This window comes from Trichomycterus rosablanca, chromosome 1, assembly GCF_030014385.1.
Source record: "Trichomycterus rosablanca isolate fTriRos1 chromosome 1, fTriRos1.hap1, whole genome shotgun sequence".
NCBI lineage: Eukaryota > Metazoa > Chordata > Actinopteri > Siluriformes > Trichomycteridae > Trichomycterus > Trichomycterus rosablanca.
The window spans coordinates 32,911,117-32,935,300 of record NC_085988.1 but is presented as its reverse complement, the minus strand read 5'-3'; the positions used below and the strand labels follow the sequence as shown (position 1 = coordinate 32,935,300).

Here is a 24,184-nt window from a genome sequence, read left to right as displayed (position 1 = left end):
TAAAATTATTTGCCTCACAGCAAGAAGGTCCTGGGTTTGATTCCCAGGTGGAGCAGTCTGGGTCCTTTTTGTGTTGTTTGCATGTTCTCCCTGTGTCTGTGTGGGTTTCCTCCGGGAGCTCCGGTTTCCTCCCACAGTCCAAAGACATGCAAGTGAGGTGAATTGGAGATACTAAATTGCCAATGACTGTGTTTGACATTGAAGACTTGAACTGATAAATCTTGTGTAACCAGTAACTACCTGTCTTGTCATGAATGTAAGCAAAGTGTGTAAAACATAATGTTAAAATCCTAATAAATAAATAAAATCAGTTGTGACTTGGGTTTTTTAAGCACTTGCTGATACCATTAGAGAATAGAAACAGAATATGGTTGTGCTAATCATTTGTATGATCAGAAAAATAATGAACAGCCATTAAGAAGTCTAAAGACCCAAACAGAAGAAGGGATATACTGGAGCAATAACTATTTAGTCTGCATAATTTCTAAACCTTTTTATTTGACTTAAACTTTAAATAATAATAGATATTGAGTAGTAGGAGTGAGTGATTGAGCGTCACGACTGCAATGGGTGAATGTCAAAGCGCATCATACGTCCTAACTAGTGCACTAAGCTGTACGTGTACTATTTAGTTTCTGCGCCCTACGTAGTGCGCATGTATCCATAAGCGAATGATTTGGAACCGATCGCGTGTGGAAGTGGGCGTGGTCAAAGGCGAGTGTACTTGTATGTTACACCAGTCTGTCACATTTCACCTGAGAAGCTTGCTTCACCCAGTCTACCACTTACAACCTCCTAAACCTGACCAACATGGGCCTGACTAACGATCCTAACTACCAGAAACTGGAGCAATGGTACAAATCCAACGCTGGAACCTTGAACATGAGGCAGATGTTCGATGCGGACAAGGACAGGTTCTCAAAATTCAGGTAAGCCTGTGAAGCTCACTGTGTGTGCAGTGATAAGTGTAGAGATTGAGCCTACAGGACAGAATGACTGTGTTATTCCACTGTATGTGACACGACGTCTGAGTGATGTCCTTATTTTGTGTACTTTAACCATGAATGTATTCATGTCGAGCAGATTGCGACATAGTATTCGTGCTACTGGCGCAGATCGTAGGAACGCCACTGTTCTGCCTTCTGTCGCACCTCTGCTGCATCATGATGAAATAGTGTTTCAGCCTCTGTTTGTTTTATTATGTTGCAACACGCGTTTTATTAGTGATTATTAGCCATGTAACGCTAGCGCATGCGCTAAACTGGATAGACAGGAACTACACAAGCTGAATACAAGGTCAATGATCATGTGTAGCTTCATTTGAGATGGATTTATGTATCATGTAGTTTGCATTAAAAGTAACTAGAGAACTATTGTACCTTATGCAGCTTTTTGGCTGTATTGTTGATGTAATTGAATTCAGGAGTGTGTTGAAGTAGTAGGTGATGGTGCAGAGACATGGACCAGGCCTGGAACAGTTATTCTGCATACAGCAACAGGGCGCCGCTGACTGGCTGCACGGATGTAGTAGAGCTACGTGCTGACCTGCACGCAGCCTGACTGTGGAAAACTGTATGCAAGTTACTCGTGTAAAGTAATAATTACTTACACATTTAATAGACTGTTTCTGTTGTACCATCTTGTAGCTATTTTTCCTAACTCGTTACCACTTTCATTGCTGTTTGTGTTGAGGTTTACATCAAATGTTGCAAGGTCATCCTTGTCATTCTCAACAGGAGTGTCTGATCCATCAGAGTTGGTCACCTGACACCAGTTTCCTTCAGCCATGACATAACATGGTATTAGAGTATTACTGTTTTAGTAAAAGTGGTATGTCTGGAGAGAATGGCATGGAAATCCTAGGGTTGTAAAATAGTCATAGTGAAGTACTGCCTAGCCGGCACTAATATTATTAAACACAAAAAGTGTACCCATTTTATTGAAATGAAACGCTTTTGTCTATTTCTTATGTTAAAAAGGATACATAAGTGACAGATTCAGTAACAATTTAGTTCATAAATCATTAAGATGTGACGGAAACAGGCCGCTCAGGTGTCGCAGCGGTAAAGTACGCTAGCGCACCAGAGTTGGAATCAGCTCTGCCTTTCCGACTGGGCTTGTCGGCAGCATGAACAACGATAGGCTGTTGTATAGGGTTAGAGGGTAAAGAAAGTCAAATCATAGGTCCTCATAACTGGTGCATTTGCGGCCCCTGCTGGCTGACCGATGGCGCCTGCACAGGGCTGAGGAATAATGCTGATGGGGGTGTGGCCCTCCGTACACACTACCCGTCAGTGTATGAACTCGACTCGTGCAGGTGAAAAATGCAGGCTGTACTGACTGTCTGTGCCGGAGGGGGCATATGTCAGATGAGAGGCGTCCTCAGTCAGCAGTGAATCAGTATAAAGGACGCAATCAGGGTAATTGGACACGACTAGATTAGGGGGGAAAAGTGGGGAAGAAAATTCAAAAAAAAAAAAAAAAAGATGTGACAGAAACACAGTGTTGGTTGTCACATCACTTCAGTTAAATAACCACAATCTCTGAGTTCGAACCTCAGCTCTGCTACCGGTCGGCTGGGCGCCCTCTAGCGGGCATAATTATCAGTGCCTGCAGCAGACAAAATTGGCCATTAAAGTCTGCCGGGTGGGTAAAAGACCAGACTGAAAAGTGGGTAGGGTCTTCGACGCTGTGTAAGGAACCTGGTTAGGCGCCTGTACAGAAAGTGGAGGAGCACGGAGATCAGTGCATGGTTCTCCGCCTTGAGGCCAGTATTTGAATTCATTGAATGTGTGGGCGAATAAGAAGTGGTCGGTGGACTGAGCATGCGTCGGAGGGAGCGTGAGGCAGGCAAAAATACCCTCCTTGGACACAACTGGGGTCTCTAGCAGTGGAAGACGAATTGACTACACTAAATTGGGAGGAAACGGGAATCGCAACCACCACACAAAGTGGAATTTAGGTTAATTTTCCTCCCAATCTAGTCATGTCCAATTACCCGACTGCATTACACTTTCTTTCTACCTCCACTCTGAGGAGAGGAGTGCCGTGACTAACACACACACCCTATGTGGATCAGCTTTGTGTACAGAGAGTCACACCCTGATCCTCATTGTCCCTTGTCTTGTGCAGGCGCCATCAATCAGTTTTAATTGCACTTTCATAACTACGAAGACTAAGTCTTTGCTGGATGGACATTTTATACTCAATCTTCATGACCTGTTACCAGTGAAACTGCTTGTTATGGAACCTTCCAGAAAAATGTTACTTACCTTACTCTGTCCTCTGTTTTCTGAGTGTGTTGCAGGTGTCACAGTTTACCTTATTTTTTTTTTTAAATACAATTAGTTTTGTCAGTACAAACACACAATTTTTTCTTTGTATGTCAAATAAAAATAGTGAAATTAAAATCAGTTTAAGTGATTAACAGTTTTTACAGTTTTAAGTAGAGATGGAACGATCGATCGGCTATGAATCGGTATCGGCCGATTTTTAATCAAAATATGCTATCGGCGATCGGCCGATATTTCCTAAAAGTAGCCGATCCGATCGTGTGATATATAAAGATCACGTTAAGTTAACAGCTCAGTGGATTGATCCAGACTTTGAGCTACGAAGCGCCAACCATCACATCACCATTCATCAACCATCGTACAGAAACCATCGTGAAAGCTCTTCATGACCTAAAATAACATCATTAACGTTGTGCATCATACATACGATGTAATTTTGCTGATTGTAATATTTACTTTAAAAAGATAATTCAACCCGGTCACATCTGAGTCGATTCTATCAGCACGTTATATAAACTCCTGGTTCACTTTGGTAAATCGTAAGCGGTTCTTACTTGTGATGTAGATGAGAACAGAAAACGTTACAGAGCCAATCCGAGGCAAAAGTTTATTCATTACCAAATTCGTTAGTTCAGGATCATCTGCTGAACTTTTAGCTCCTTAGACGGAACGAGTCTGACTTGGTTACAGATCTGTGGTAATAGCAGTTTAATTAAGCTTTTTAATGTAAGAGAGTCACACAAAATGTTCTGTAGTAGCTGGTGTTTATTTAAAACCACGACATTTAATTAATAACAGTAAACACGGAGAGATAACTGAGAAGAGAAACTTACGCTTCGCGAAAAATGAATGGACTCGTGAATCAATGAATCACTTATAGCGATACTGTGAACAAAGCGTGTCTTCTAAAGGCACACACACACGTGCGCTGCTCCGGTTTATCTTTACTGTGAGGCTCTTTTTAAGTTTATTTGTTTTATTTACTGCTAACCCCCCCCCCCCCCCCCCCCCCCCCCCCCCCCCCGGTCGGAATCGGCTATCGGCCGATGTCCCTGAAAGGAGATCGGAATCGGTGCCAAAAAACCCGATCGGTACATCTCTAGTTTTAAGGTTTAATTACATTTCTAGAAATGGGGTTTTTATGTTCTGAATGCTGAAAAGCTTTTACTCAGTGTTTATGTTCATCTTACTGTTCTACATTACTGCTGTTTGCTATGTTACACAATAAATTAATAAAACTATGAGCTAGTCAGTTATCTGTTAACCTTTGACTAATGACAGTCAGGAGTCAGTTACAGTTAGTGTAAATGTAAACAAATTCTGAATTTGATGCTTACAACACACTCAAAGAAGTTTGGACAGGACCAGAATCAGAGTGAGACGTCAATAGAATATTTAAGTTACATCATTTTGAAACATTCCACAATAAGCAGGTGAATAGGTGAGGGTGTCACAAGTGGGTATAAAAGGAGGATCTACCAAAGGCTCAGATCCACCAAAGAAAAAGCCAGTCCTTATTTTACATGTGCTACAACAGCGTAGACATAAAGTACATGTGCCTGTCTGCAGTCCTCCTGTTGTAAATTCATGGATCATCATGAAGAGGAGGGTCAGACAGTGGTGACCAAGGACTGTTGAAAGTCTTAAGCAAGAATGGGTAAAAGTCCTCTTGCAAAACTGAAAGAATTGCAGCCGCAACTTTTTTTGAGTGTGTTGCAAGCATCAATAGTATTTTGTAATTATAAATCAATTTAAAATGTAATTTGGTTAGTAAAAACACCTGAGGTCTTTTCAGGTTTTCAGTTAATTGTTCAAAAGAATTAGCAGATTACATACATTGTTGTTTCAACTTCTGTTAGTGATGTTTTTAGATGTTTTATATGTTTTCTCAGTAGTTGGGCCAGATGCAAGAGGAAACTCATCTCAAGCATGGTTATCTATAATTGGCCGCCTGTATCATGTGAAATGCCTTTGTGATATTAATGAAACATGAATATAGTAGCTGGATCCTTACTTTGTTTCCACTGCTGAATGATCAGGATGTTGTCAATCTGAGTTCTGGTCTCTTGATTTCCAGGTGTATCTGTACCTGTTGTGTAGGTGGACCAGTGTGTTCTTGATATTTTCTGTTCAGCACAGAAATCCACTAGTGTCTCACGCCTGTTGTTTTTCACATGACCATGATTTTCCCAAGAACTTTTGTTCTGCATCTGCTTTGACTCACTGGTGATTTTAACTCAAGAGGTTTTGCTGCAAGTACACTTTAAATCTCCTTGTAGCCATGTTCTATCTCTTTATCATGTTTAACAGAAGTTAATGCGTAAGGCAAATGTGGCTGATATGACTCTGCTACTCAATGGGTTGTTGGATGTTAGGCATGTAGCAATGTTTCTGTAAACCCAGATAGCAGTGCCTGACCACTTAGTCTTGGCCAACACACAAATGCTGATATTCAGTCTCTCCAATTCACTATCAATATCAGTATTGTTAACTTGCCAAGTGAATTGAGACCCTAGACATTCCATTATGTTTAGCCTGTGCTTTACTGCATCTTCTCTCTCTGTTGAAAATTTTGATGAGCCAGTAGTGCACCTTTTGATGCCCATCTTGTTTCTTACAGTGGGTACTGTGGACCTTTTTGATGTTGTCCATTGTGTTTTGAAATAGTTTTATTAACAGTTGTCATAGACTTGAATTCATAATAATAATAATGCCTAACCAGTAATGTCATTGTCTAATACCTTGTCTGTTATGTTGTGTATTCTTTTACAGTATGAACCTTAAAACAGATGATGGAGACATACTTTTGGATTATTCAAAAAATCTTATTAATGAAGACGTGATGAAGATGCTGTTTGCCATGGTACAGTCCATTTTGTGTAATTTATTTCATGAACCTTTCTGCTTATGATAAGTATGTTTAAATTATGTTTATTAACTAATTGATTGAATGCATTGTTTAGTGATAAATTATGTTTAACATCACAGCACAGTATTAGAATGCATTCTTGTAAAGGGGAAGTGTAAATCCTAAGGTTTTATTTATTAACTGTCAGCCGTCATCAGGGTTAAGCCCCTCTGGTTGTAACAGTGCTAATAAGCTCTAGGTTAATTCCACCAACACATTACAGGAGACATGATTCTCCAGATGTTTTATGTTGCTAAACACAAGCTATTATACTAATTAACAGTCAAAGATCTGATTTAATTTAGTTATTGTAACAGTAGGAGCAATTAATGGTCTTAATTCAGAGCTTGTAACATACAACAATCGCTTGCCGTTATGTCTCATGACATTAAACACTGTAAAATAAAAGCTTTTACCACCCAGTTTCGGGTGGCTCAGTGGGTAGCACTGTCGCCTCACAGCAAGTAAGTCCTGGGTTCAATCCCCAGGTGGGGCGGTCTGGGTCCTTTTTGTGTGGAGTTTGCATGTTCTCCCTGACTGTGTTTAATATAACCTTGTGAACTGATGAATCTTGTGTAATGAGTAACTACCGGTCATGAATGTAACCAAAGTGTAAAACATGACAAAGTCCTAATAAACAAACAAACCACCCAGTTTCATGAGATGTATTGTACTGCAAGGTTCCAGAACAGATCCAGTATAGAGATCCAGTATACTGTTAAATTAACTGGTGGTCAAAAAATAAGCTGGTCAAAAAATTAGCTATAATTGGTAAGTCCTATGTTGTTGCCCATGAGCATTATAGAAATACATATTGGAAACAAATTCTATATGTAAATGAGATATCTCTGTTAACCTTGCAGTACAAAACCACAGAGCATGAAGAATTAATTGGATGATTTATTATTGAATATAAATAAATATCACTTACATTTGAGAATTTGTTTCCAAAATATGTATGCCTTGCATACAGTTTCCTGGTGGAACCAGACCAGCCATAACCCCGACCAGAATAGAGCGGTTTATGATAATGAAATGAACTTCACATCTGTGAAGGCACCAATGGGGTGAAAAAACATTTAGACAATATATTTTATAGGAGACGTAGCTGTGTGTTTCAGCAAGATAATGTCAAACCACAGGTTGCAGGTGCTACACTGCAGTCCATTCCTGTCTCCTGTTAAAAACATATGGAGCATTATGAAGTACGTTATAACACTAGGAGTTCCTGGACAGTTGAACCGTTTCCAAACAATTACAGAACATTGTTAAAAGGAAAGGTGATGTAACACAGTGATAAACATGTCCCAACAATTTGCATGTATACATTTGCATTAAACAATATTGTGTTGAAACAGTAAATTCTTTACTTTGAGGGGATTTTAATTCAATACAGGTCAAGCTAATTATTTGCTTTGTTTACAGTCTTGGGACGTTAAACTGGGGAAATTTACTTGAAACATTGGAAATCCCAGAACTGCAACTGAAAACCAGTGGCTTACCTAACACTTCCCTGTATGCATCCAAAAGGGGAAGAAAATGTAATATTTCTGACATAATAAGTCTTTAGACAAGGCTTGGTAAAACTTTGTTTGATTAACTACAATAGTCATTTAAAGCATTCATAAGAATGTAAAAAACACTGCAGTGGGATTTATACAAAGGCTTAAGTCATTTACATTTACAGCATGTAGCAGACTCTCCTGTCCTTTGTGTTTTTCTCAGTTAATATTTCCTGACTACAAATAGACAACACTGATTACATTAATTGAAACATTTTGTAAAATGTTTTAAGAAAAAGAATCTGTGATTTGTAAATTTTTTAGAGTACAAATAAATGTTCTGGCTGACCAGCTTTATTGGCACAAGAGCCAACATCTTTGTATGGGGATGCTTCAGTGCCCATGGCATGGGTGACTTGCATATGTGAAAAGGAACCATTGATGCAGAGCCACATATTGGGATTGTAGAGGCATATGCTGCTGTCACTTCTTTTCTCTTTCTGCATGTGCTATAGCAGCTTGGCTTTGTAAACACAGAGTGTGTGTGCTTTACTAGCCTGTCTGCAGTCCCGATCTGTCTCCTATTAAAAATGTATGGCACATCATGAACAGGAGAATCAGACAACGGCAACCACGAACTGTTAAAGCAAATTAAGTCTCGTATCAGCAAGAATTGGCAACATTTCCACTTGCAAAACTGTAATAGTGTACATAGTTACCAAACAAAATGTGTTGTTAATAGAGCTGTTGATGTGACACATGATTGTTTTTTTTTTTGTGTGTTTTGACTAGGCAAGGTCAGTGGGAGTGGAGGCAGCGAGAGATCAGATGTTTTCTGGTCAGAAGATCAATTTCACTGAGGTAATGTGTTACAGACAAATGTAGGACAGATCAAATTGTATTTTTTCCTCCTAATTCAACATTGTACATTTGTGCTTAAATAATGTATAGCAGGCAATAAACATTCACATTTAAAGATCATGTATTCTTCTTTGTAATAAAAGTAATTGAATAACGATTCCAAGCACACACTCGGTTGATCTTACAGTTGATCCTCTGGAATTTTGTGAACATATTTGCAGACCTCACATTCTCAGTTTACTGAATACATGTGAAATGGCAACATCCAACTTCCTTTTAAAACAAACAATATGTGGTCAAAAGTATGTGAACACCCTTTCTAGTTATGGTTTGCTGAGTTTGGTGTGGAGAAACTGGAGTGGCCTGCGCAGAGGCTGTGACTTCAAGCCTGATGAACACCTTTGGAAGGAATTGGAATAGTGATTGTGAGCCAGACCAAAATATAGTAATTTAATGGGATAAAATAAACATTCAAAAATCATGCTTACGTGTCTGAAATAGGATGTCCAACAAGCTCATGATTAGGTGTCCACATACAGTGGGGCCAAAAAGTATTTAGTCAGCCACTGATTGTGCAAGTTCTCCTAATTAGAAAGATGAGAGAGGTCTGTAATTTTCATCATAGGTACACTTCAACTATGAGAGACAAAATGAGAAAAAAAAATCCAGGAAATCACTATGTAGGATTTTTAAAGAATTTATCTGTAAATTATGGTGGAAAATAAGTATTTGGTCAATAACAAACAAGCAAGATTTCTGGCTCTCACAGACCTGTAACTTCTTCTTTAAGAAGCTCTTCTGTCCTCCACTCGTTACCTGTATTAATGGCACCTGTTTGACATTGTTATCTGTATAAAAGACACCTGTCCACAGCCTCAAACAGTCAGACTCCAAACTCTACCATGGCCAAGACCAAAGAGCTGTCGAAGGACACCAGGAAGAAAATTGTAGACCTGCACCAGGTTGGGAAGAGTGAATCTACAATAGGCAAGCAGGTTGGTGTGAATAAATCAACTGTGGGAACAATTGTAAGAAAATGGAAGACATACAAGACCATTGATAATCTCCCTCGATCCCGTGGGGTCAAAATGATTATGAGAACGGTGAGCAAAAATCCCAGAACTACACGGAGGGACCTGATGAATGACCTGCAGAGAGCTGGGACCAAAGTAACAAAGGCTACCATCAGTAACACACTACGCCGAGAGGGACTCAAATCCTGCAGTGCCAGGCGTGTCCCCCTGCTTAAGCCAGTACATGTCCAGGCCCGTCTAAAGTTTGCCAGAGAGCATATGGATGATCCAGAAGAGGATTGGGAGAATATCATGTGGTCAGATGAAACCAAAATGGAACTTTTTGGTAAAAACTCAACTCGTCGTGTTTGGAGGAAGAAGAATGCTGAGTTGCATCCCAAGAACACCATACCTACTGTGAAGCATGGGGGTGGAAACATCATGCTTTGGGGCTGTTTTTCTGCAAAGGGGACAGGACGACTGATCCGTGTTAAGGGAAGAATGAACAGGGCCATGTATCATGAGATTTTAAGCCAAAACCTCCTTCCATCAGTGAGAGCATTGAAGATGGAACGTGGCTGGGTCTTCCAGCATGACAATGATCCCAAACTCACCGCTCGGGCAATGAAGGAGTGGCTCCGTAAAAAGCATTTCAAGGTCCTGGAGTGGCCTAGCCAGTCTCCAGACCTCAACCCCCGTGTTGCCCAGCGACAGCCCCAAAACATCACTGCTCTAGAGGAGATCTGCATGGAGGAATGGGCCAAAATACCAGCTACAGTGTGTGCATACCTGGTGAAGACTTACAGGAAACGTTTGACCTCTGTCATTGCCAACAAAGGTTATGTTACAAAGTATTGAGTTGAACTTTTGTTATTGACCAAATACTTATTTTCCACCATAATTTACAATTAAATTCTTTAAAAATCCTACAATGTGATTTCCTGGATTTTTTTTCTCATTTTGTCTCTCATAGTTGAAGTGTACCTATGATGAAAATTACAGACCTCTCTCATCTTTCTAAGTAGGAGAACTTGCACAATCAGTGGCTGACTAAATACTTTTTGGCCCCACTGTACTTCTGGCCAGATAATGTTTTATGTTACTTGCAGCCCTCATTTTATTATGCACAAATAAATGACAACAACAGAGACAAAAGCAAATATGGACAAAGCTTGAATAAATCATAGTAACATAGAGTCACGTGTGTATGAGCAGGGCAGAGCTGTCCTTCATATTGCACTGAGGAATCGTGCTAACACTCCCGTCATGGTAGATGGAAAAGACGTAATGCCTGAAGTGAACAAAGTTCTGGAGAAAATGAAAAACTTCTGCCATGTGAGTAAAATCACTACATTACAAACTAGAATTTAGTGAAATACAAGATACAAGTTGTATAGAGCATAATGGTGTAACACATCTGCACATGTTTTACAGAGAGTCCGCAGTGGAGAGTGGAAAGGATTTAGTGGTAAAGCTATCACTGATGTTGTGAACATTGGCATTGGAGGATCTGACCTGGTGAGTGATCATTATTAAATTCTTTATATAACCTCTAAAGCTGTCAGGTTTTTCCTGATTAGAGTTCTTAAAAAATGTGTTTATTTAGTTGTCATAGGCCAAACCTTTTTGAAGCACCTGCCATTGAGCATAAAGAAAACTGAGAAAAGGTACAATCTGATAAACAGATCTCAGTTTATTAGAGTAATATTCAATAGTCACCGAGTAATATTATGAAATTAATTGCACCAGTAAGTATAATACAAATGTTTGGATGAATTATAGGCCTATAATCTTTATTTTATTATAGCAATATATAAAGGAGGCAGTGGGTATCACTGGCGCCTTACATCAAGAAGGGCCTGGGTTTGATTCTAAGACCGGGCAGCCAAAGTCCTTTCTGAGTGTAGTTTGCATAGTGTCCATGTGTGTCCATTCTCTGGTTTTCTCCAACAAGACATGCACTCAGGCCAACTGGAGCTACTAAAAATTGGCCAAAGTGTGTGAGTCTGTGTGAGTCTGTGTGAGTCTGTGTGAGTCTGTGTGAGTCTGTGTGAGTCTGTGTGAGTCTGTGTGAGTCTGTGAGTGCTTGCCCTAGGATGGACTGACAACCTTTCTGAGGTTTGATGTAATTGCAGTTTCTGTAAAAAAACACTATTCTGCATGTAATGTGAGCATACATTTCCTGTTTGTTTGTGACAGGGTCCTCTAATGGTGACAGAAGCTCTGAAGCCATACTCTAAAGGCGGTCCAAATGTCTGGTTTGTGTCCAACATTGACGGCACGCATATGGCCAAGACTTTGGCTCAGCTGAACGCAGAAACCACGCTTTTTATTATTGCATCCAAGGTTGGTGGTTTATTATTATTATCTATTTTTTAAAACGCTTTACTTGCTGCCTGATTTTGATTATGAGCATGAATAGGTAGGATGTGGTATGATATTAGGGCTGGGCGATATGGATCAAAAGTAATATCTCGATATTTTTCCGCTGAACCACGATATACGATATATATCTCGATATTTTTTCATCCCATAAGGTAATAACAAAAAGACACTTCTGAGACAAAGCTACATGTTCCAAATTTTTTACAGGCACTTTTAACTATTCTAAGAAAATGTTTGTTGTTTTCTAACGTCTCACCTGTCGTGTAATGTGAATTACAAATATATTGTCTGGCCCTGTAAGATTGTTAAGTGCACTATAGGGTGCAGGGAGCGAGTGTGTAGGGAACATATCAGAATTTATCGTCTCCCGCTGTGCTCGTGTTCTTCTGTTGTTTTGCACTGAGCTTGTGTGACATTAAATATAGCGTTCTCGTTAAACCCTAGCCCCCCCCCTTCCCACACACATACACACACATTTGGACTTTATACATTATTTTACATCAGTCGCCACAACATTGACATCTACATTTTTTTTTACCGTATAGAACTCAGTTCTGTAATACAGGCAGAACTAATCGTTCATGTTACTGTGTAACTATTACAACATTTAATGCATTTTATTCAGCGTTCTGCTTCATGCACTTCATTATTATTTAACAGATTTATTTGTTGTTTAATTGCTGTTTGCTCCTTGTTTACTGCAGAGTTAGTACATGCAATTTTATAAATTTTTGGTTGTTTATTGGCCAAGAACAACAAATACTATAATACAAGATAAATAAATAAATGACGTGTCGGACGTCGGGCGATCATCCAGTATAAACGTTTATATATGAAGTAAACACGTGCATGTCAGCGCGTGCATGCGCTTGTATGTATTTCTGTTTTCCAATATTGTTTTTTGAAACGAATATCGACTCGTTTTCTTGTTTTTCAACTTTGGGATTTGAAGTGAAAAACGAATGACCAAAGATACACGGAGCTGGATCCTTTTGTCTTGTTTCCAGCGTTCTCTACAGAATACATTATTCTGCTGCTCATCTGACACTTCTCCACCATTGAATCCGAACCATCTCCAAATAATTGAGCCATTATTATTCTTTTTACTAACCAGCTCCTCCACCGTCTTCATGCTATCATGGGAGTTTTACTTACAGAAATGTGTTCTAAGGGCAGAAAGAATTGGCGGTGGGGAGGGGCGAGTTGTGTTCAGTGAGGGAGAGAGGCGGGGCAGGTGAACATGTGTAGAGACAAACTGGGAGAAGAGAAAGACGAACTGTCGGATCTAACTGTAACGCAACATCTATATCGATAAAAGCGATATTGTCTTATCCTATATCGCGTATGAAAATATATCGATATATCGCCCAGCCCTATATGATATTACATTAGATCATGCATTTTTAAAAAAGCATGTTTCAAACACTGCAGCTTTAACTGTAAAATATTTACCTGACCAGCAAGGTTATTTATAATTGATTAGAATCTGTTATTTATTATGAGTTAAGCGCACCGTACAAGCCGCAGATTTGATTCTGTAATTCCCTCAGTACACCTGAGAACAAATGGATGTTAAGGCTACATGTTGCACAGTTTGGGTTGTAGTGTTCAAGTTTACAAATATTAAACACCAAATAATATGAGCCATAATCTGAACCATTCTGCAGAGCTGGGTTGTGCTTTCAGTTGAATCACTCAGCAAATGAACATAGATGATGGATGATGTAGTATTAGATTAGTATTAGAGTAGCAGGATATTTGATTAATAATTACATGTCACAATTATAAAAATTGTATTTTATGACCCAAAAAGAGAATTTCCACTTTTAAATTTGACAGGGAATAAGCATTTAGGTTTGACTTTTTATATTGCTGGTATTTTAAGAACAGTGACTAAATAAACTTTTTGTTTCTGTGTTGTCACTAATGATAAAAAATTTAACAAAGCAGATTCTTTTTGGATAGGAAGTAGGGTTATTTTGTTTTTCCTTAAAGAAATAACATTAAAACAGATTCTAATTGTTTATCAACCACATTAAATTATATGTAGATAACAAGGGCGGACCAGGATATCAAGTTTATATACTGCATAAAGTCAATAAGGGTCAAAGGCCTCAACACAGTGTATACAGCTGAGGTCAGAAACGGTCAACGGCAAGCTGCTGACCTAACTCTGGTTGGATTTCTGACCACTCTACTTGGTAGAATTAGTGAATTTTAACCGAATTTTTTTTTTGGCATAGACTTGACTTTTTAGAAAAGTGTATGTATTTTAAATTGGGTTGAGGTCTGAATTGGCTATTCTAAATAATTATTAAACCTTATATTGTTAGTTGTATCCAACCTCCTGGCTGATAGTTTGAGGCTATGCTAAAGATTTTTTTAAAGGTAATCCTTCTTACATAATAATTTGTCAACTTTCTGTAAAGAAACAATTCTATTGGCAGCAGTATAGGTACATAGTTGTTGGGTTTAAATACCTTACTTTTTTGTTGAGTGACCAAATAAATATTTTTTCTATATTTAGCAGATCAGAAGTCCCTTAAACTCATTTATTTGTTAACCAATTAAAAAATGATAGTCTCTTAATCAGTTATGAAAATTGCTGAAATTTCAAGATTGTCATGATATACTGTATGTCTATGTAAACTGTTGACTGAAATTGTAATAATCATTTGTTTCATATCGAAAAGAATATGTCATACTCCTTTTGTCGGTTTTTCTTTTTTTTAGACTTTTACTACCCAAGAAACCATCACAAATGCTGAATCTGCCAAGGAGTGGTTCCTAAAAACTGCCAAGGATGTAAGTATTCTAAATGTTGGAGTTTAAATGATCCATATCAAAGCTGATGTTTACAGGTTTTACAGCTTTTTATACTGTTATGTACTGTTTATTGATAATGTTATGTATATATTTTTCAGCCCTCAGCTGTGGCCAAACATTTTGTGGCTCTTTCAACCAATGCAGTAAGCACATGTATAAGTATCTACAACATTCATACAATGTAGCATTAACAGACGCTCAAAGCATTAACTACCACTTTTGTTTTTCTTTTTTAGCCAAAAGTGAAAGACTTTGGTATTGACACTGAGAACATGTTTGAATTCTGGGATGTGAGTATATCATCTTTAATTATCTCACCAAAGGTGGTGCACGAAAGATAAACCCTTGCTTGTTGGGCTTATATAAGATATGCAACAAAGCAACATTAAATGCTTGTATTAACCAATGCTGTATATACAATCACAGGCCACCTCAATAGAAACCTCTGTATTCAGTACTGTGTTTACCTGCTTGCACAACTGCAAAAAAACAGTTCACATTAAATAAGCAAATGGTAGAAAATTATGTTCGCTTTAATCATTGAGATGTGTCTAAAATTCAGTCCAACTGTTTCAATTTGAATTGATTGGACATAGTTTGGACAGGCACACACCTGGGTCTATAAGGACAATGCAGTGAAATCCATGAAACTCTTTGTGGATCTCCTTGATTAAACTGTGGCAATGCATAAATCAGAGCAGGATATAAACAATATCTAAGGCTTTGAGTGTCTCCAGGACCACAGTGGCCTTTATTTCGAAACAGAAGAAGCTTGGCACATACTTAAAACTTCCCAGAGTTGGTTGTTCTGCCAAATTGGACATCCTGGCAAGACTTTGTGGGGAGGGGCAGGGTTCTTTGATCTGATTATCCATATGAAACTGAAAAACTCTTTAAGCTGAATAGCAAGCACTATGTCTGGCAAAAACAGGCACTGCCAATGCCTGGCTAATACCATACCTACTGTAAAACATGGTGGTGATATGGACAGGTAGACTGAAATAAAGGTCGGATAAATGCAGCCAAATACATGAGCATTGTATAGGAAAGCCCTCATCCAGAGTGCATGTAAAAACCCTTTCAACATGACAAAGACCTAAAGCATACAGTTAAAACCACACTGGAGTTGCTTTGAGTTTCCCTGCCAAAGCCCAGAATTAAACCCCATCAAACATCTGTAAAGAGACCCCAAGATGGCAGTTCACAGAAGCTTTCCATCCAATCTGATGGAATTTGAGAGGGTCAGATCCATGAAGAATGGGATAAACTTACTAAATTATCTTGTAAAATTCATGCCACAAAGAATAAAGGCTGTTTTGGGAGGCACGCTGGTCCTGCTTAGTATTAGTATGGTGTTCCTAATTAAGTGGCCAGTGAGTGTACATTAAGCTTGTCACACTGTGAAGTATGAAGATAATAATTAGGGATGGGTATTTTTAGTTTCTATAAGCAGTCACATTTAAAAAAAAAAAAAAAAATCTTTTGACTAAAAATAAATAATAGCTAATAAATGATTTATTAGCTTTCAGTTGTATTAAAATAGAACTGTCCCTCAAATGTAATTAGCCAATCATATACCTCCCAAATATATATGAATATTTTTGTTTTCCTATTAGTATGACCAGTACATTTCAGCATTAGTTAAGAATGATAATTAAAAATCAATACACAAATGAAATCATTTTCACAAACATTGAAAAACATGCAAAACACCTCACAGGCAGAGACCAGAGGAGAGGATCTAACCCAGGACCTTAGGATCCATGTTACTGTGTGGCATCCACTCTACCTGTTGTGCCACTGTGCTGCCCATTTCAATCACAAATCAATGAATTTTTTAATGCCCATTCCTACAATTAATTATTTACTGAATGATGAGAATGTGTTTTGCATGATGTGTTATGAACAGCTATGCATTATAATACAAAAAAGCTCTTTTTATAGTTTGCGCTACGTACATAGGTTAACAGTATGCTTGTTCTTTTTAGTGGGTTGGTGGGCGCTACTCGCTGTGGTCGGCTATTGGTTTGTCAATCGCAGTGCACGTAGGTATGTCTAGAATGATGCTCTAATGCTTTATAAAGAGGGAACTGTATGCATTTTATGACTGTAGCCTTCATTATTGGATGTGATAAGTATTAAGTATTAAGTAGTGTGAATTGTGTCTTTCTGTAGGCTTCGACAACTTTGAGCAGCTTCTTGCTGGTGCCCATTGGATGGTATGTATTAAAGTCTTTCTTCTTATTATTAAAGTTCACACATTTACAAATGGTTTATCTGAACCCACACTGCTTTCTGTGCTAGGCTGCTACTGGAAAAAAAAAGTTTTATAGCTGTGTATTTGCTGGAATTCATGGCTCAGTTGATTGCTTTTGTGCTGTTTATGAAGCCAGTTGTTGGCAAAATTAAATTCAACATTTTGGATGCATTTGTTTAGTAGATAAGCCATGAACATGGGTAGCAGAAATGAGTAAACTTTTAATTGGGGCTACTAAGTAAAAACAAGATGCTCTGTATGCTACCTCTATTTTTCAAAGATAATTTACCTCAATGCTGTTCAATTATGCTTTAACCGCTTGACATTCTACCTTGTTTTCAGTAGTAACATGGCTCTAAAATATACACTCTCGTACAAATAAAACATACAATAACTTCTGACCATATGATGGCTTTTCTCTGTAAACTGAATTGACCTTTCACAGAGAAGCAGCTTACCAGTAGCAGCAGTTGAAAATGACCATTTCCCTACACCACTTTGTACCACAATTAGGCATTGACAATCACTGTTGCATTTCTTACCAAGACTTTGAAGACCCCTAGCATCCATGTACAACTCGATCAATCTGATGAATCTCTCTGAATAAAAGACCAATCCAGTTACCCAAAGAACCATAACTGTCATTTAATCCAACCCAATTTATACCTATAAATCACCTCATCAGTTGCTACTGACTGCATTCAATAACAATATTTTTTTTCCCATTTATTATAAATGAAAAATATATTTAAAGGAGAAGAATGTGTGGAGAAGAACTCCTTGTACTGGAGTTAAAATGTTTTTCAGCTAGCCACTAGAGGGTGTTGGAGTCATTTTTGACTACACTGACATACACTGTTTTTGAAGCATTCAATATTGAGAGAGACATCTGAACCTCGGCCATGTGAGAAAAATCCTTCATAGCATAACAGAGCCACAGTGTCCTTGAGCAGGAATTTGAGCCACACATGTACTTGTCCACTTGTGAAAACATGATAAATAGTGACTTCTTCATTAATATATTTAGTTTCTGTTCATCATCTGTAGATCATCCTGGATTATGAATAGGAGTCACTATTATCTATTTAGTGTTGCTCTGCCTAACTAAGTAACTGCTTTATTCTGCATCGCATAGGATAAGCACTTCTGCTCAGCTCCACTGGAACAGAATGCACCTGTACTGCTGGCACTGCTGGGCATCTGGTACATCAACTTCTTCCAGGCTGAGACTCATGCCATGTTGCCCTATGACCAGTACATGCATCGCTTTGCAGCTTACTTCCAGCAGGTCAGTTACACTAAAATCACTAGATGCACCATGTTTATTTTTGCACTCTGAATGCTTCACAAAAAAACTGATTTGATTAAATAGAATAGAATAGAATGCCTTAATGTGTCATATATACATATACAGACGTACAGTACAACGAAATTCTTTCTTCGCATATTCCAGCTTGTTTGAAAGCTGGGGTCAGAGTGCAGGGTCAGCCATCGAACGGCGCCCCTGGAGCAGAGAGGGTTAAGGACCTTGCTCAAGGGCCCAACAGTGGCTGTATGGTAGAGCTGGGATTCAAACTCTGTCTTTTTTTCAGAGCCCAAAGCCTTACCCACTAGGCTACCACTGTCCCTACGTGTCATCAAGAAGATCGCATCTTATTGATGACATGATATTTTATGAAATGAAATGTGTTAATGAACATGTAGGCTGATGCATTTTGAAGTCTGTGGATGTTAAGATGTGTGCTCTCCATAGGGTGATATGGAGTCAAATGGAAAGTACATCACCAAAAATGGATCTTGTGTGAACTACCACACTGGACCCATTGTATGGGGAGAACCAGGGACCAATGGCCAGCATGCCTTTTACCAGCTTATTCACCAAGGTATGTTCTAAAGACCTACACCAGAAATCACTGAACACCCCCTCCATCCCTGTATTGTTTAGCAGTATTGTACATGTACACCCATTAACGGGTGCCGTAGCATGTATTTGTAACTGTATTTAATTGTATTTATATTAGAACTTATTTTATTGCCATAATGTTAAAGATGAAATAATTAGCAAATAAAAAATGCAGTTTCGGGGTGCCGTTAACGGGGGAATAAAGGAATAATCTGACCTCAAATAGAATCTACTGCTCTAACAAAGCTGCAAGATTTAACCAACACTTTTGGTCCAATTGTGTGTTACATTATTCACTTTGTGTGCAGTTCAGCCAGTTGGAACGTTTGTTTACGTACACATAGAGGCACTTGTCAAGGAGACAAAAAAGCAAAAGTTAAAGATTAGAAAACAGTGCTTTTAAAAGCTGACCCAAAAATCTATGTAACAATAACTGCAGGCTGCCTTGTTCTAAGACTATAGCTATTATAAAAAGTGATATAGTACAAAACATATTTTAGAAAATCTTGTAAAGTCATGTAAAAGCAAAGTTAATAAATCAAGCTAAAGAAGGAGCTAAAAGAGTGCAGAACTGCTGTTGCAAAAACGTTCCCTTAAACATGAGCTGTGTGTTGGTGTATAAACCTATACAGTTTTTATCCTAGCTTATACAGGTTTAATTGTTCTGTTGACTGAAGTGGTTAATATTTTTGTTAATCCCCACATTGCTTTAAGGTTGGCCTACTTGAAATTATACTTTGGACAAACCCAAAATTTCACATGTGTGTCAGAATAATAAGAATTAAAAATTGTGAGCAGTTTTGTTTCTTAATATTGTATGCTTCCTTCCTTAAATATCTTCGAACCATGTACAATTGATCTTTTTTGCCTTTTGTAGGGACCCGCATGATTCCAGCTGACTTCCTCATTCCTGCTCAGACTCAACATCCAATCAGGGATAATCTTCATCATAAGGTATGATCTTGGTCTAGACTAAAAAAACAGAATGAATCATTGTTTTTTCTCTATATTTAACATTTTAAAGTGTACACTATATCTTTGTTTTGGTCAGATCATCACATTCCAAAACGTGTTTTCCACTTCACCAAAATACTGAAGCCAGGCACTAACAATTGCAAGCCAGGTTTTCTTAAAAACAATGTTCCAGTTTAGCAAGTTTTCATGAAACCTGGTGGCAAACAGCCTAGCCATTGAGAATCCACTTGTCAATGCGCTCTCAGTGCCAGTTCCAAGCCCTGATAATAACCATTAATAACCATTGGTTATTAACAATTAATAACCAAGTACTCTCTCTAGAGTTTTAACCAAAGCAAAGAGAGCATAGCACATAGCACATCACTCAATGTATAAAATCACTATGCTGGCTTATGAATTAGGTCCATGTACTTCTATTATGCTTAAACAATATAAACCTAGTAGGTCTCTTAGATCTTTTGGTTAAAAATCAATGAGTTGAACCAGGAATCCAAACTAAAAATGCAACTGGAACCAACTCCCAGATCTTGCATCAATTTTACACGGCGCTTTCAATTTAATCTTTAGTCTTTAATCTACTTTACTTATCTGTACTTTGTTTCTACAGTACTTTAACATGGCACTTCTCTTTCTGTTTAGTTAACCTAAATGATCTTTATGGTCATTATTTCATTGCTTTATTATACTGTACTGTATATAGTTAAACTCCAATGTAGATTACGTCGAATGACCGCTATGTCTCAAATGTTTTATAAACTGGTGATCAGATATCTACTAATATTTAGACTGTATGTATTAAAGAAAGAAAGAAAGAAAGAAAGAGAGCAAAAATTAATTGGTACACCCTTTGTATAATAGTATTTCAATGAGGTGTAGTATAGTACAGTTTAGTGCTTATTACTGTGCTGTCCTCTTACACATGTATTTTTTGTGTTTTAGATCCTGATGGCCAACTTCCTGGCACAAACAGAGGCTCTGATGAAGGGCAAAACTTCAGATGAGGCCAGAAAGGAGTTGGAGGCTAGCGGCATGAGTGGTGACGCTCTGAATAAACTCCTGCCTCATAAGGTCTTCGAAGGAAACAAGCCAAGCAACTCAATCATTTTTAAGAAGTTGAGTCCTTTCATGCTGGGAGCACTGGTTGGTAAGTACAGAACATGCCAGTGGATATACAGCTGAAGCTTAGCAGATGCAAGTTCCAGTTGTATTAAAATGTTATAGTGCCAATTTGTATTATGTCAGTATTTAATATACATGGACCAACATACAGCACAACCATGCTGGAAATTGACCACGCCTACTGTATATTAGCCTAGTATGGGTCCTAGGGTGCAACAAAGAACAAATTGGCTACAGCGGGTGTATCAAAGTGCTCATAAAGCAACCATAGCATTTATATAATCTAATTATTGTATTCGTTTTTTTTACTCACTGACTTACTCTGGTCAAAGTCATGATGGGTCCAGCAACACTGGAGTGTCAATACATTTATTGACATCACTTTCATGTACTAACCCACACCTCGAGACTAGTAGAATATGTAAAACTTTGCAAGCATTCGATCACAGTTGAGTGGCTGTGCAGCAATATGAATTCTCTGACTATCTGTGAGGAATTTTGCTTATGTTGCACTTATGTCACATGGTTTGCCTCTGTAAAACATGAAGAAGATGGATTTATGTTGTCAGATGTATTGTCTGATAAATATTGTCTCATTATTGGCTTACTTGTGGGTTGGATTTGAAGGGGATTCCTAATAACTACAGTAACTGTGACCTCTGCTGGCTGATTGATGGCACCTGCACAGTGAGACGAGGGATAATGGAGATCAGTGCGTGACTCTATGTGCACGATACTGAGCGCCATATGAACTCGAGTCATGCAGGTGAAGAGAAGCATTCGGGTACTACACATGTCTCGGAGGGGGCGTGTGTTACTCACGGCTCTCCTTGGTCAGGAGTGGAGGTCAACAGCAGTAGAGGGGAAGCATAATGCAATCGGGTAATTGACTACGACTAGTTTGGGAGGAATTGGGGGGAAAATGCAAAAAATAAATAAAATAATAATAAATAGTGCAAAACTCAGAGTACATGTATGGTAATTCAGTAAATCTGTTGTGTTTCTAGCCATGTATGAGCACAAAATCTTTGTTCAAGGAGTGATGTGGAATATCAACAGCTATGACCAATGGGGGTAAGTGCCAACATTTCTCTTTGCACTGTGAAAGTTTGTGGCATGTGAAATGTGTTTATTTAAGACATCTGTACTGGAGCTTGCCTGAGTTCTATGTTTTACATAATATTACCTGGTAGTCTGACATGTCTAAATATTGCCCACACCAGGCTTTTTCTCACAATTTAGCGTAGTGGTGCCCAGGGAGGGGGTGACTTCACTGACACACACTCCCTCTAATGCATGCACAGTCTACTGATCCCTTCTTATACACCCACACCTCGCTGGATTTGCGCGCGAGGCCGACTTCGTGCATGGAGAGCCACTCCCCGACATCTGCGCTCCTCCACCGCTGTGCAAGCGCCCTGGGCAACCTGGATCCTTACACAGCCCAACCCCTCTGTTAAATCCGGTCTCACCCTTGCAAACTGGGGGCCGATTTTGTCTTCTGCAGGCATTAGCCAATTATGGCTGCTAGAGTGCGCCCAGCTGATCGGTAGCAGAGCCGAGACTCAACCTGGGAGTTCAGAATCTTGGCACTGGTGTGCTAGCGACATATCATGCTGAGCGCTGTGTAATGACTTATTGAACTCAAAAATGTGATAGATGTGTTCTTTTGATTGCTTTCCATCCATCGATTGATCACACCCATTTCTGTCTTAAAATTTGGAAGTAAACGTTCATTATTGCTTAGCTAGCTTGCTACATTCATGAGATGGCTAAAAGACATGGCTTGCTTTCAGATGTAATATTAATGTACATTTATTGATCCTTCTATGTTCTGCTTTCAGTGTGGAACTGGGAAAACAGTTGGCTAAGAAGATAGAACCTGAGCTGCAGGATGATTCTGAGGTCCACACTCATGACTCCTCCACCAATGGGCTTATCAGCTTCTTCAAGAAAAATCGTGCATAAGTGACCCAGATGCATCTTTTGCCTCACCTCAGTGATTGAATCAATGGATTGTGTATTATTGATACAGTATAGCCATAACTGAAGAGAGAGCACTTTACATGTCCATTGTTTATTGACTGTGTTTTGTGAGCTATAACTGTAATAACAGAACTGTTAGCCAGTAAGAAAATGTTTATGTTCCATGTGCTGCAAATATTGTTGCTGTAACCCCATCCTCACCCTTCTTTTCACCCTCTACCCTTTGCTTGGACACTGACTGACCAAAATAAATGTTTAGTTTATAATTGTATTGTTTTGCATTGTTCATTGTGGTAGTTTTTCTTATTTAGTAATGATTTCAATAATGTAGTAATGTCTTAACTGGCATTTGTAGATGTAGCAGCAACCTGTGTGGTTGTATTAAATGCATAGGCAAGTCATTTTTAATGCTGGGCTGTCTGAGGATATAAAGGTGCCTGGTATTAAACATGTTTGGTCTTGCCCTTGAAACACAAAATATTTCTCTGTATCTAATAATAGCTAAATCTCTAAATTCATTGCAATCATGACTTGAGCAATGTTATTATCAAAGCTTTTAGGAAACCTGGACCTCGTAAACATTGGGCCTTTTGTAAATGCATTCATGATAACATCAACTGTTATCTGAATTTGCCTGTTTGCCTGTGCAAAATTCCAAAACAGGGTTTTTTTATTATCATTCCACAAACTACTGCGTCATTGCTCCTTTCTAACTTTTTTTTTTAAATGTCTTGCAGGCATCTAATTAAATAACTATCCTAAATTTGTTAAGAACAGGTAAAGCTTGAATATTTGAAGGACATTCGGCCTGTGCAGGGACTGGAGTTGCAGCCAAGGCTCTACTTTTCAGGTTTAATGAATGTCAGGTTGCTCTCCCATGTTTACCACAGAAACATGTTGGACTTTGTTGGCTTAGCAGTCAGTTGGCTAATGTACATTTGGAGTAATTTGGTAGCACTGTCGCCTCACAGCAAGAAGGTCCTGGGTTCGATCCCCAGGTGGGGCGGTCCGGGTCCTTTCTGTGTGGAGTTTGCATGTTCTCCCCGTGTCTGCGTGGGTTTCCTCCGGGTGCTCCGGTTTCCTCCCACAGTCCAAAAACATGCCACCAGGCTAATTGGAAACACTGAAATGTCATATAGATACCTAGCCGCTAGAT

General features: G+C 38.7%; 1 protein-coding gene across 1 annotated transcript; it reads left to right on the top strand.

Annotated features, from left to right (window-relative positions):
• The first annotated feature begins 740 nt into the window (after nt 1-740).
• On the top strand, nt 741-23,294 carry gpia (glucose-6-phosphate isomerase a). The gene is made up of 17 exons (XM_062991554.1): nt 741-929; nt 6,066-6,156; nt 8,496-8,564; nt 10,793-10,912; nt 11,012-11,095; nt 11,777-11,923; nt 14,696-14,767; nt 14,887-14,931; nt 15,025-15,078; nt 16,777-16,837; nt 16,964-17,007; nt 18,181-18,333; nt 18,799-18,928; nt 19,826-19,902; nt 20,863-21,067; nt 22,050-22,116; nt 22,887-23,294. The coding sequence occupies exons 1-17, from the start codon at nt 811-813 to the stop codon at nt 23,008-23,010; spliced, it is 1,662 nt and encodes a 553-aa protein (XP_062847624.1). The 5' UTR covers nt 741-810; the 3' UTR covers nt 23,011-23,294.
• The last annotated feature ends 890 nt before the right edge of the window (nt 23,295-24,184 follow it).